At 32.4% G+C, this 15,163-nt stretch overlaps 2 protein-coding genes across 13 annotated transcripts in view; one reads left to right on the forward strand and one right to left on the reverse strand.

Moving 5' to 3' along the window:
* Window positions 1-3,570, reverse strand: part of RhoGEF2 (Rho guanine nucleotide exchange factor 2) — a 59,053-nt gene extending 55,483 nt beyond the window's left edge. For 6 of the 7 annotated variants that reach the window (XM_018459991.1, XM_018459993.1, XM_018459992.1 and 3 more), the window contains exon 1: window positions 3,033-3,570. In XM_018459991.1, coding sequence (XP_018315493.1) covers window positions 3,033-3,039 — 7 coding nt within the window. In that variant the 5' untranslated portion in view covers window positions 3,040-3,570. Of the gene's footprint in view, window positions 1-2,226; window positions 2,338-3,032 lie in introns of those variants that run through there. The other variant, XM_018459989.1, reaches the window with a different exon arrangement.
* A 1,670-nt stretch (window positions 3,571-5,240) lies between these two features.
* Spred (Sprouty-related protein with EVH-1 domain) lies at window positions 5,241-10,725 on the forward strand. Of its 6 annotated transcripts, none has more exons than XM_018459994.1 (7): window positions 5,241-5,516; window positions 5,637-6,109; window positions 7,459-7,765; window positions 7,944-8,112; window positions 8,701-8,762; window positions 8,918-9,477; window positions 9,955-10,725. In XM_018459994.1, the coding sequence occupies exons 2-7, from the start codon at window positions 6,090-6,092 to the stop codon at window positions 10,109-10,111; spliced, it is 1,275 nt and encodes a 424-aa protein (XP_018315496.1). In that variant the 5' UTR covers window positions 5,241-5,516; window positions 5,637-6,089; the 3' UTR covers window positions 10,112-10,725. The 6 variants fall into 6 exon arrangements, with proteins under 6 accessions (XP_018315496.1, XP_018315502.1, XP_018315497.1 ...); XM_018460000.1 differs by having other exon boundaries at window positions 8,737-8,762; XM_018459995.1 differs by having other exon boundaries at window positions 5,696-6,109.
* Window positions 10,726-15,163: the final 4,438 nt, after the last annotated feature.

Consider the following 15,163-nt stretch of genomic DNA (forward strand, 5'->3'; position numbering starts at 1 on the left):
TCTTCAAAGGGGGACGAGAGTGGATTTTTGTTTACGTAGTTAAAAAGACCCCTCGAATATATGAAACTTACTCATGAACAACTTTTTGATAGGACAAATATTTTTAGTTGTTAGCTTGTAACACTTTACGTGGGCCACCCTGTATATTATATATTCTATATTTTATATTATATTTATTATATATCTATTACATTTCGTATTATGTAAAATAAAAAGAATAATTTATTTATTTTGTTTCTTCAACTAAATTCATTGATGATTTTTACTAATTTTCAATTTTTAATAAATTATTATTGGAATATAGTGCTTAAATAAACAAAATAAATATATTTTCAAAAACGTCTTTTTAAAATTATACTGACACTACTAGTAATAAAAGAATAGAAAAAAAAAGAAGTAACCCAGACAACAAAAAGTGTCTAAAATCGGATCATGGAGTCATAAGACGTTTTCTGCGTCTAAAAAATGACTTAAAGACGCCTTATGTCACAATTTTAGACTTTATGTTGTTTGAGAATACATTAGAAATATCTATTTAATACTGGAAATACTGGCAATACTGACAATAAAATAAAAATATTAGGAATAAGCAGCATTACTGGCAATATGAAAACAATACTAACAATACAATAGCAATACTAGCAATAAAGTGTTATATTGCCAAAATTAGCAATCACTACATTTTTTAAGTAGTGGTTGATCCCTCGAGCAAATTCTTCGTGCATAAAATTTGCACTACACCGTAGTCACGGAAACACGATACACTGTCTGAGTGTTGCACTGGTGGGCGATAATGCAGCCAAAAGAAAACTCTATAAATGTACGTACCACATCCAAACGCAATTCGAACTTCGTGAGAGATAGATAAAAAAATGTTTAACACCCACCACTGGAATTGAGACCCAAGTTTTCTTTTTTACTCCACTTACATATATTACTCACACGTATGTAGAAAAACCCAAGAAGTAAAAAAGTTATGAAAAAATGTCATTTAAACCCATTTTCAGAGCCGCTTATAGCGGATATTGAATACATTTTTTTAACGAATATCAAATTTTCCGAGCGAATGACACTCATTTTAGTTAATAAGAGGTGGGATACTATAACTTCTAATCATTACTTTTTCAAAAATTAATCCTAATTGAACATCTATAGAACATATCGCGATTTTTCGTTTTGCATCTTGTGAAACCAAAATTTTAATTTTCAATTTTTTGTGTTAATTCGCTGGAACTATTTTTCATTTTGGGCAGGAACTGCAGAACTCTTCGGGGTGTATTGAACAATTCGGGGTTCGAAACTGTGACCGAAATTTCATTTTTTGAAAAATGAGGTGCCAATTTCACAGAAGTCAAAATTTCAAATTTTTCTACTTCAAGTCGCTAGAACTTTTTCATTTGCTTTTTATATCTCAGCTATTTGATTAAGAGTAATCGTTAGCACTCTTTGGAGGGGGGAGCAAATCAGAACTCATAACAGAATTATGGACTTCTGAAAAAAATTCTTTTTTATTTTTTTGGAAAAACTTTTTTTTTGGAAATTCGATATTTTATTGAGAGTTCTGGTAGCTCCCAAAGAATTCTATCGATTGTTCAATATGTATCAAGACGCTAAAATAAAAAGTTATAGCCCTTCAATGTTTCGGAATCGTGAAGTTGCCTCCCTCCCCCCTCCCCCCGATAGTATAAATGGTGTTTTCATCGCTTTAATCGACGACACTTCTTCTAAAATTGATAGAGAACTCTTAGAACTCTTCTCCCTCAGGAACCAATCAGAATCCTATTTATTTTTTCCAAATTTTGAAAAAGTGGGGCCAGCTTCCAGAGATAAAAAAGTTTCTAGAAGATGGTCAACAAAAACATTAATCTAAATCAGACCTGTCCAATTTTAGTTCCGGAGCCAAAACACAAAGCTATTGACACAAAACAATTTAATGTAAGATTTCATGGACTGTAAAGTGTTGATAAGCGTCGCTCAAACGCATATCAACACTTTAATCTCCGTAATCTTACCCATATTGATTATTTTACATCAATAGCTTTGCATTTTGGTTCCGGAGCTCAAATTGGGCAGGCCTGATCTAGATTATGAAGACACACTAATATTTATGTGTCGAATGCAATAAGTACCTAGAAATGCCTTAGAAATACTTAGAAAACTGTACTAAACATTTTCATTAAGCCTATTCTACAATGTGCTCTTTGTTTCATGTTTCTTGCTCTTCACCTCTTGCTTTCTTCTCTCTTTGCGACCGTTTTATTGACAATCATATTTCTTGCCATATATTTCTTGTTTCTTCCGAAGTTCGTTAACTTTTATCTCGGGCGATAAAAAATAAAAAACGGGATAAGATGCAAAAAGACAAGATGTAAAAAATAGCAAAAAACAAGAAACAGGAAACAAAATGCACATTGTAGAATAGGCTTGAAGCTTGTTCTACAATGTGCATTTTATTTCCTGTTTCTTGTTTTTTGCTATTTTTTACATCTTGTCTTTTTGTCTCTTATCCCGTTTTTCGTTTTCTGTTGCTCGAGATAAACGTTAACGAACTTCAGAAGAAACAGAAAACACATATCAAGAAATATAATTATCAATAAAACGATCGCAAAGAGGAAAAAGCAAAAGGTAAAGAGCAAGAAACAGGAAACAAAGAACACATTGTAGAACAACCATTAAGAATAAAAAAAAACAATATTTAGTTCGATAAATGAAAACACCAAAAGCAAAAAGTGATATGCAAATCTAGATTTCTAGAAATGACAAGTTAAAAATTGCCAGTGGATAAGCAAGGTCAACGAGATAACCCAATAGGTCTGTTCACATTACTTGCACTTTGGGCATTCAACATCTTTACTTTCTTTCGTTCCAGCGTCCTAATATATATTTATCTACTTTTAAGTGCAAAAATTTTGGGGTATTACAAACAACGCGAACGGACTTATTGATCATCCCGAATCATCCATTAAATACATATATATGTAAGCAATAGAGTTCGATAAGAAAATAAACGTGAATAATGTAATACAATTTACCTTTCATTTAATCTTTACTTGACAGCAGCAGGCAAAGGCAAATGAGAAGTTCCCAACGGATGAAACGAGACGGGGCAAAACAAGATAAGACGAGACGAGGCGAGTCGAGACGATACAGAACAAAAAGGAATAGAACGGAACGGAGCACAACACGACGAAACGACACGAGAGAGTGCGAAAGAATCGTTTGTGAAAAAACCAAGATATGTCGATACGCGCACGAGATTGCTTCGGCGAGGCACAACGTTGCATGAGAATATTATATCACGAGATAGTCACAACAAAAAGACACTTGATGAACATGGCTGGTGACGGGCGACTCTTCCGCTCCTAGCGCACAGCATCCCGACTACGGTACGTTCCAGCGCAGAATGTTTCAAGATAACAATTTTAGGCACAAATCACGGGAACACGTGGCATACGAATGCCGCTACGAAAAGGCACCGAACGTAGCTTTTTTTATAAAATGCGTATCAAATCAAAGAGAAATACGTTACTAACAAATGGCAGCCATATTGGTGCATACAAGCATCATACAGGCCACTAACATAGCGTGATATAGGTCGCGTTCAGCAGACTCAACTGTTGCGGAGCGGATTCATGAGCACTCGCTGTTATTGGATGATCTAAAAGAATACACCAATAGCAGCGAGAGCTCACGGATCCGCTCTGCAACAATTGAGTTTGCTGAATGCGACCATAGACTACGTTTATACGGATCGATTTACGCTATTGAACTAGAGCCGGAATCCATAATTCGGTCTTAAGGCGCGTTCACACTTTGGCGGAAAAGCAGAAAGCGGAAAAGCAGCAGCCAATCAGAATTCGCGCTGGTAGTCGACAATTTCGGCTTTTTGTACTACTTACTACCACCGCGAGTTGTGATTGGCCTCTACTTTTCCGCTTTCTGCTTTTCCGTCAAGGTGTGAACGCGCCCTAAGAAATTCAACCAATCAGAATTCTTTATTTCATGGAAAGGAAGGAAACGAAGGACTTTAATACATTAAGTACTACAACCGCGCTCAATGAGCGCTTGCATCTGATTAGCATATTCCGTTAGAACTAAAAATATAGACCAAACAGCTTCAAGAGCTCACTGAGCGCTCATGTTCACACCTTGATGGAAAAGCAGAAAGAGGAAAAGCAGCGGCCAATCAGAACTCGCGCTGGTATTCGACAATTTCGGCTTTTTGTATTACTTATTACCAGCTCGAGTTGTGATTGGCCACTGCTTTTCCGCTTTCTGCTTTTCCGTCAAGGTGTGAACGCGCCCTAAGAAATGGGTGAATTATGCTGGATTCACACGAGCAAAATTCATCGGAATCCTGTTTTCTGATTGGTTGCAGAGTGTCGTATCGGATGCAGTGTGAATCCAGCATTACAGTTGATTATTCTCTTCGAATTCGATTGTAAATCCGGAGTTATGGTCAATTTCTTATGACTTAAGGCTTAAAACACCTATCGTAGATTCGGACTTAAGGTGCATATAATTTTATTATTAAAAAATTTTCAAGACTCAATTTGCAAAATGAAAATCCCTCTCGGTACGCGCTTTCGCAGTTTCAAAAAAAAAAGAAACTAAAAAGATTTTATGATTTAATATTACTTCTTGGAGATAAAATATCAGCATAAAAAGAAAAGACAGGCATCTGCACCATAAGTAAGGAGCATATCATTTTATTTATTAAAATGTTTTTAAGAATGAAATTGCAAAATTTAGTTCTTTAATAAACTTCGAAGCTTCGTAAAATATAACCCAAAACGAGTTTCATGGTAAAATATTTCTTCTATGATACAATATACGATAGAGTCTGATAGAGTGCAGATACGTAGCTGCACCACAAATGAGGTGTAAGTGAGTTGGCTTGTCACTCCTATCGACCCTTAAGTAAGATGGCTTTAGAAAGAATAAGGAATTAGGAGTAAGGAATAATTTTCTTTCGATTTCAACCTGTCAACCAGAAATCGTGTGTTCCGGTAATCCGATTTCTGAAATCGTTATTCCTTATTCCTTTTATCATGTCTGCACCCACAATTAAAAGAAGGTCGTCTCTCGGTTTTCTCTCTGCGGCCAGTATAAATGATCCTTTATCATTTAAGAAATCGTGTTATTCTAGCTTTAGGATAGCTAGAGGATGTCGTGTAGCATGTAGCGCACTTGATTACAATATAGAATTGTGTGTGTACGGCCGCGCACGCGCGTGCACGCGTGCGACCGTGCGTGCGTGCGCGCGTGCGTGCGTGCATATGTGATATCGATGAATGAATCCTGTTGCGCAGTCCGGCGACTTTATCTCAAAGTAGTCAATAAGTATTCCATGAACGCTATCATCGGTTCTGTTGAACGAGCGTATTTTGCATAAAGTATTCGCGATTCGCGGATTCGCTGTTGCAGTTTCAGTCGTATTCGAAGCATGATCGGATCTATTTAATCGTATCGTATAATCGTGATCGGAGTTTAGCTGTGAACACATTTCTTGCATGGTGAGATGCACTAAAGCGTTTTTTGTGGCAATAGTGTCTTTGGCTGCTTTCTTTTTGGGAGACAGTCGACACAACTCGACACAAGTGTCGTTCTATCTTTGTCACTCTCTGAATGTCAAGAAGGATAGAACGACGCTCGTGTCGACTTGTGTCGATTTGTGTCGTCAAATGGAAAGCAGCGTTTGAAAAGTCGCAGTTTTCAAGCGAAGAAACGTACGAATATACGATCGATGAGATCGAGGCAAAACTGTTGAAATGGTTACGGGTTTAAGGGAGCAGGCGTGGTAGAGTGTGCCTAATTCTGATAAAATGTGGCATTGAAAACAAGTGAGTGTGTGGGGATGAATTGCACGGGGAGTGCAAAGTAAAAGGTGGAGGAGGTAGCGGAAGAGGTGGCGGATGAGGCGGTGGAGTGGGCGGAAGGAAGGGAGAAAGACTGGGGCGCTGTGTCGGTGTTGATACTCGTCTAAAAAAGCAGACAGAATCGCGCGATCGAATGTCTTTTCGACGTGATGAAAATGGTGAGGTGTGGGAGAGAGTGGGCTTTGAGTGAAGGCTTCGATACTTCAAATCATGACAGAGACGTCGGACGAGTGAGTATGCACGAAGAACAATTTTTATCCACCGTACTATAACATGTCCTTTTCGAGACCATTCCATTCTACGTGAAATGCAAGCGTTTCTGTATCATTATTAATTCTTTATCCTTGTATCCCCCCCCTCTCTCCCCCCGACATCGAATATGCGTTATTCTACTAATAGACATACTTTTACCTGATTAATATTTTTATCGTCCTCCTCCTCATTTTGAATTATCTCTTTTTTCCTCTCTGTTTTATTTCATGTTTCTTCGTAAATTTTGTTTGTAGATTAGAAAATAAATTAACGTCAACAAATTTCTCGACGAATCTTTTTTCGTTCTCTGGGCATCTCGAGATTTAGTTTATCGTATTATGGTTTTTCTTATTTCTTGCTCTTATTTCGTCTTTTGTCAATTCTCTTTCTCTTTTTTATCTCCCTAGTTATGCATATCTCGCATTCGTCCGTCTCTCTCTTTCTCCCCCCTCCCCCGTCTCTCCCTCCCCAACCCTCTAACAGTTTACTACTCAATATTCGTGTATGAACGGCCGTTCATTCATTGAATCGATGTCAGTGTGTAACATCTGGCTAAATGATTTGCGCGATATATTTTCAAAACTTGTGGAAATATCGAAGTCATGTTATTTTCAATAAAACTCTTTCGTTTATACCAATTATATATTTTTTATAGAAATTTATAAAATTGTTGATTCGATATTATATAAGAATATCTTTAAATTATTATGTACGTATTTTTTTTGTTTGTAATAATATGAGATAAAATAATATACTATATGCACGAGTTAAAAGTTAAGGAATACTTAATTTTAACGTCGATTAAATATTGTAATCGTGATTATTAGCTTGTATTTTTAATAAATCATATAGAATGTCTTTAGAATCAGATTATTTAGATTAAAATTACTAGATATATATATTATAGTTAATCTTGAGACAATTTCTGTTCATCAAAAAAACGTTGAAAATTATAATTATATATCTTTAATTTTTTAATTCTATCTTTATGATTAAGTCTTACATTAAAATTTTGCGATAACGACTTATATATGAATAACGCAGTAATATAAAATAAATTGTTGTTCTTTATTCTCAAGAAAACTAATTTTGAAAAAAAAAAATAAATTAATCATTAGCAAAATAATGTCTTTATATTTTGTATATGTATATGATATTTAATCGTTTATGACATTGCACAACAAATTATGTGATATGTTTTATTGGAAGTTACAGAGACGATTTTATTGTATCATATCTGTTGTGTCCATTATCAATTATACTTTAGTAGATGTACGAATATGAGCGATATGTAATGTCGAGCAACTATTATATTTGTCCTTTGCAGTGGTAACTATCTGGTAAGGGTCCATGCCCAGGTAATGACAAGAGATGATAGTTCTGGTGGTTGGGTTCCTTTGAGCGGAGGTGGATTGGCAAATGTTTCAGTCAGACGTAGAGTTATTCCCTCAGGAGTACATCAAATAAACAATACTAATGGAATCACTATTCCTACTACGACCAATCCTACGCATTCTGTCTCCAATACAGCAGTTGGTCTTCAAAACCATGGATCTTCTAATATGTCACCACCTGGCACGAGTAAAAAAAAACATGAATATCTTATTTATGGAAAACGTATCACCGACCAATCGGTAGGTCTTGCAATTTTATTATTTAAATATTTGCTTCAGGAGGATATAATAAACACTATAGCAGTTACATTTAATATAATTTGAAATTATAGCATATGTTGCAAAAAATATAACATGAATACAGGAATATTATATTTATTATAAATGATTTATATGAAAATAAATCTCTTTTTTTTAGGTTGTTCTTAGTTGTACAATTAAAAAAGATTTTGAATATAATAAGGTAATGCCAACTTTTCATCACTGGCGGACAGGGGAAAAAAAGTTTGGTTTAACATTTCAAACAGCTGCTGATGCAAGAGCATTTGACAAAGGCGTCCGAACAGCAGTTGAAGAACTGTTAGAAGGTATAGCATTTTCCTAAAAAAAAAAAAATCACGAAAGTATGATTTACAAGAATAATTGACATAATGTGGACATTAGCAAATTGCTTCCATTGCATGCGTCGATGCTAAATTTTCAAGTTATGGTATTGATAATTTGATTTAGTTCTTTCCATATTTTATCTTTTTTTCTTTACAAAATCATGTACTGATCTTATTTTAAATAAAAAAATATACAGCCAACAAAGAAACAATATTGTTATATAGTGAACATTGGAATTTTTCTACAGAGTGTAGGTAACTACTGCATTTTTATCATTTTTTTTCTATATTATGTGAACATTTAACTTTTATTCATTGGTTTTTTAATATTAAAGTATTACAGACATTGAATATTAGAGTATCAAAGTCATTTATATATATTATCATGCAATAATTTTATAATAAGTATTAGAAAGTTTCTTTGTCCTATTAATTCGTTTGCTAATTATTTTGCTGCATTTATTATGGATTGTGGAAATGGTAAGCTTAATAGCCTCAAATTCGTGTCTTATCACTTGTTTTCCTTTTTGATGTGATTTTATTGTGAAATTTTGTGTTTTAATGTGATAGGTCTGTCTGATTTGACGTTAACTACTGATGTTCCAGACGCTGGGGATGAAGATGTTTTCATGGTAAAAAAATTTATTGTTTCTATATTTATTAATTTTTTATTAATTTTAATTTAAAAGAGATATTAATTATGATAAAAAATACAAGTTACGGTAAAAATAAATTAAAAGAAAAAATAGAACAACAAAGTTTTTATTGAAATTATTAAAATTTACAGACTCTGAATTTACCAGTAGAACCACCTGAGCCACGTTCATCTTTGGATACACCTCTTGGAATTCGAGTGTCCAGTTATTCTCAATATTCGGAGCTTCCTGACTCGCACCGATCTATCCATTACATTAGTAGTTCTTCCACCATTAAAGCCCCATCGTCACAACATCCCCTGGCTTCTACCACAGATATTGGATCAGATAATTATCCTTATGTGCAGCTTACAACACTTAATCATGAATATCTATATCCCATCATCGATGATCACAAGGGTGAAAGATTAGATGGACACAATACTTCCAATAGTGGAAGCTCTCTAAAGAAGCCAGATACAATAATATCACAACCTTCGAAAAATACCGTGAAACGTAATGTGCAAACGTTACGTTGTAAACATTGTCAAGAACTGTATTCAGAGCAACATAATCCAAAAGGTTCCTGCGAATATGCCCCTGATCCAATTAGACGTGGAATTGCAACAATTTCTTGTTTGTCATGTGCCCAATGTATGTTATATCACTGCATGAGTGACGCCGAAGGTGATTTTGCACAAAATCCTTGTAGGTAAGTATAATATTGTTACTATGTAACCAGATAATTTATATCTTTTTAACTCTGTTACTGTACTTATTCTTACTTATATATTTAATATATATATGTACTTACATTATTATTTTCTTCAACTGTTTTGCGTTGTTTTGTATTACAAAAGTTCAGATTTTTTAAAAATTTATTGCATTTTAAATTTGTTGCAAAAAACATTAAATCAGTCTTTTTTTAAGATATTTTTGGATGTATACTACATTTTAAACTATACGTTAGTATTTATCATTATTAAATATTTTTTTTATAATATATGCATTTTAATTGATTAATATTTTATATGTAATTCATTAAATTCATAAAATTTAGTATTTATCATTATTAAATATTTTTTTTATAATATATGCAATTTAATTGATTAATATTTTATACGTAATTCATAAAATTCATTTTATATGTAATTCAAACATTCGAGTAAATTACAAAATATCAAATCAGTTGTAGTGCAGAAGAAGGATGCGGACGCAGATGGCTTGGTTTGGCCTTGTTGTCACTGATTGTTCCTTGCTTGTGGATATATCCTCCACTTAAAGCTGTACATTGGTGCGGAATGTTCTGCGGAATGTGCGGCGGGCGTCACCATCCTATGGAATAACTGGAAGAACCCTTTGATGTCTCTGCTCCATATTCGATTGGTTCAAGCAACTTTTCTGCGTCGTATGGTGCAGTCACCAATGTATATGAATGTTATGATTTGAGTATGGGTCGCTGTCAGAGGTATCAAAGGGGTAGACAGTTTCCAGTGCATGCACTTATTCATCAGAGTCATCTTTAAGAAAAAAATTGATCAGTCAGATGAGACCCAATTTAGTACAGGATGTCATAGTCCCAATATATTCCATACATTTTATATATTTTATTAGAGCAAAGTGCATTATTTAATCTCACATGTACATTGGACAATTTGGATGAAATCAACTAGTATTTACACAGTTTGAATAATTGATCTGTGGAAATCACAGCAAATGGACTCAGACCAACTATTTGTGATATGTGGTGCACATTGTGAGTGTAGCTTTTGTGAGTCAACACGAAAGAAATTTTTTTATTCTCAGTTTGAGTGATGTTTGCTTTATGATATCCAACAATACGCGTCCAATGGAAAAATAAATAAGGTGACTTAAGAGTATGTCTTGATGGGATTATCAATATGGAAAATGTAAAGATATATCGTGATTATCAGATCTGATTTAAATTGCCGAATCAATAAGCCAATCCTTTCCAATTTATTTTCATGTTTTTGCATGTGATATAAATGTATGTTCACTTCATCAATTGTTTTGATTTTCTTGAATTAACAATATGAACAAAAATTGACAAATTTAATAGTATATTGAAAAACATATAAGATTTATCTTTCTTTTTTTTTTCTAACATTTATCTTTCATCATTTTGCCATCTCAAAAAATTAATTCACATTATACTTGACATATTGATTATAAAAATATTTAATCTATTTTATTTAAAAAAAAAAACTTTCACACAGGTTCTAATGATTAAATCGAAGAAAGTAAACAAGCCTATTTGAGCCGATGTAGTCTTTGTTGCAATTAAGGTGCACAAATGAAGATTTTAATTTACCGATGTTCAATATTGAGATTTCATTAAACATATAGAACATAATTTTACGAGACTAAAGTTTCCTAATATAAAAGAAATGAGAAATAAAGTTTTTTCGTTAATCAAAACAATAAAAATCACACGTAAAGATATAACAAATGTAGAGAGGATAATTCTCTCCAAAACAAAGACGTTTGTTAAAAATAATTCACAGATTTTGTTCACACATGTGGATAAAGGCAACGTAATAGTGGCCCTTGACAGAACAGATTGCATGCAGAAAATGGAGGCATTGTTTGTAGATCCTGAGACGTACACGAATTTGAAATCCTGTAAATAAGGTAATCATTGAGTTAAAGGCACTTCTGAAAAATTGGAAGCATTGTGGACTTGTATCGGATTCTTGCTATAAATACCTAAAGTGTACTAATCCAATACTATCTCGTACTTATGTACCTAAATACACAAAGCTGAATATCTGCTTCGTGTCATTGTTTCGTTCATTGGGAATCCCCTTAACAATTTAGCTTCTTTATTGCATAAATTAATTCAAAATAGTCTGCCACTGGCTGATAGTTTCATCAATAATAGCTTCCAATTGACTAAAAATACTTTTAATATGATAATTTCAGAAAATGTCTTGCTTTCATCTCTAGACGTGGTGTCACTTTTCACTAATACACCAATTGATCTTTGATTGAGTTTTAGAAAGTTTATCAAAAAGGTTATTGAGCTTATTGAATGGAATACTGACATTACGAAGATGGAATTTTTTAAGGCAGTTAATTTAGTTATAAATTCTATATATTTTGTTTTTAACAATAAGTTTTATAAACAGACATTTGGAGTACCTATGGATTCACCATTATCCTCCATAGTGGCTGACATTGTGATGCAAGATTTGGAATTGTGTGCAGACATTAAAAGAAACTTTCTGTTGCTCCATTGTTTTATGTAAGATACATAGACGATATTTAATATATAATCGTAATTCTATGTTGATCGGCTCGTTACAGATGAATCTTCTGTCATTAAGATTGATGCCTTATGAAGCCAAACACAGGGTGTCAATGAGTAATAATTTTTTATTTGTTCCAAAGTTTTGTACAAACGTTTCGATCCCGTTTCGGATCCTTTTCAATGCTATTGTACGAATTCATCGAGTTTCCTGACGCATTATATCGTCGATATTGCTCTTTCTCTTGACAATACCCATATAAATGAACTCTTAGAAGGTCTTAATTCTTATCACCCTAGATTTAAATTCACTGTAGAAGTAGAGTATGATTCTGGATTGAATTTTTTTGGACGTCTACTTGATCAAAAAAGAGAATATCCTTATTCATGATTTATATCGAAAACCTACATTTTCAGGTAGATTTTTAAATTTTTACTCGTGGCACCCTCTGCTAAAAAGTAGGTACAATGATGAGTTTAGTAGGCAGCTCTTTTCCTCTCCCATTCCAACTTTCAAAAAAATCTGAATTTAGTTATAAAAATTCTTTTGAACAATGTTATTCACTAAGTTACCTACTAAAATTAATATTTTCTACCACTATAAAAAGAGTCCATAACAAACTCGAACAATTGAACTACATAAAATACATTAAGGGTAAAATTATAGAAAATATGAACAAAAGATTTTTTTTACTGTATCTTTCATTCCTACAAAGAAAAATTCAGAATTTTTTCAATAATAATTCCTACGTAAGAATGGTTTATCGGGGCATCAACAGATTGAGCATTAAGGTTTAAAAAGACTCCAATTGGTTACATTCCAACGTTGTCTATGAAATTGTAAAGATTATAATACAACATATGTAGGACAGACGAGCAGATGTCTAAACTCGCGTATCATTGAGCACAATTAACTGGTACACAACTCAACATTCAGTGATCACAGAATATAGAATCGAAGCAGCACATGATTTTGATTGGAATAACAAAAATTTTAGATGAAGAAAAGATTCTTAACAAAAGATTAATTTCAGAGATGATCCATATTAAAAAACAAAAATATGGTTTAAATCTACAGAATGACACATCTCTAGATCCGCTTTATGAAAATTTATTTACAATGACAATGCTTCCTTCCTGTTTGTTGTATACATTTTCGACATTCGAGATAATTTCTCACTTAGTGTCTGATAAGCGAACCATAAACAGTGAATTTGGATAGTCTTTTGATTTCATGTAAGTTTTCTTTTATTAATGTAATTAATTTGTTTAATTTATTTTAATTTATATTATATAGTAAATCTGACAATTTAATGAATACTAGTCATACAGCCATTGGTCTGCTCATCACAGTGATTCCACATAAGCTGTATAACGTATGTTCACTCAGTATTAACTTAGAATATATTCAATGACTAACATTGGTTTGTATTGACTATCCATTGGTTTACTTAGCAGATCGGGCAATTTGATGCTTAAGAATTACTGGCAGATTACTCACTTGATCATACACAACCTGGCAATAACTTGCGATCAATATGCAATTAAGTCATATTTAATTTAATATTGTCCGTTATTTATTAATAGCAATATATCATTAATAACAATGTATCATTGTTACTGAAGAGGATCCAAACCAAGGATCAAAGTCTCACTTTTATTAAATAAACGAAAAATTTGCATCTATATATTCTGTTGCTTGCTCATATATATAGGCTTGTTACTTTCTTTGATTTAATCTATTTTATTTAGAAGATTGTTTTCTTGTTTTCAAGTTATACCTCTTTGAAGATATCTTCATATAAAATTAATAAAAGAAAAAATGAAAAGAAAGATTACTAGTAAGCAGTAATATATTTATACAGTAATTTGAACATTTTATTTTGAAAAATAAATTTTAACGACATTGTTTTGACAGTATTTGTAAGTAATAGCATTATGCTTATTGTGTTATAATGAAAAATGTACAATATGCATATATGTGTGTGTACGTGTGCGTGCGTGCGTGTGTGTGAGGGTGTGCGTGCGCGTGTGTGTGTGTGTAAAGGAGGGGATGATATGGTATGTGAGAAATGTAGTATTTTGAAAATTAGAGAATTTTTTTTATATATATTTGAGAATATAGTGTTTATTTCATGCAATTATTTAAAAACTATTATTAAAATATTTTTTAATTAAGAGAGAGAGAGCTATGTACAACCTTCAATTACCTGCTTGTATTATTAAAATTAATGTGACAGCATTGTAAAAATATACCAAGAAACATTGACATTGAAAGTTGTAAAATATTTTTTAAATTACATTGAAAAATCAATGTACTTTTAGATCTGTATAAAAACAGCTAAATATAAATAGATTAACTATTTTATATTAATTAATAATAAAAGTGTTGAGAAGGGCGCCGAACCATAAGAAAACAATATTTAAATTAAAGATATAATATAATTAATAAGAATTAAACAATAATACAAATGGCGTTTCGAGCCCGATCGGGTTATTCTCAATGTTAAAAATACAAAGTAATAAGTATATACATATTTAAAATATAAAACGGTTTAAAACTGGTAGATAAACAGATTAAAAAAATATATGTACAGACTTCTAATAGATGTATACTGGTCATTAGATCGCATCCTGTCGTTATTAAACTGATATTACGTTCAAAATGATGTAGCGCGTGTCATTACATGTCAATATAATTTTTTATTTTATATTAATATTAATTATATTTATAGCAGAATTAATTTAATTAAAAAAGTTTATAAATAAATTTGCAGCAATTATTAGTTTCTTAATATTATTGTTTTAAAGAAAATGGGCTACGAGCCAAAATTCAATTGTTATAATTTAAAAGTGGAAAATAAACAATTATATCATTACGTTAAAAATATAAACTTTAATAGAAAAACAAACGTTTCGATCGCGATCGGATCATTATCAATGTTTACATAAATTTGTCAGTATGGTAAAACAAATATAATGAAAAATTACATGAAAGATCGAGTAGAATACAGAAAAATTATATACAAATATAACGGTTATTGTTACAGAAGGTGTGCGCCATGGCCTTCAGCGATCTAGTGTTAGATATAAATATCTATGACTACGTTTACACGGATCGATTTACGCC

Source organism: Mycetomoellerius zeteki, unplaced genomic scaffold (assembly GCF_001594055.1).
Source record: "Mycetomoellerius zeteki isolate Tzet28-1 unplaced genomic scaffold, Tzet1.0 scaffold9, whole genome shotgun sequence".
Lineage (NCBI taxonomy): Eukaryota > Metazoa > Arthropoda > Insecta > Hymenoptera > Formicidae > Mycetomoellerius > Mycetomoellerius zeteki.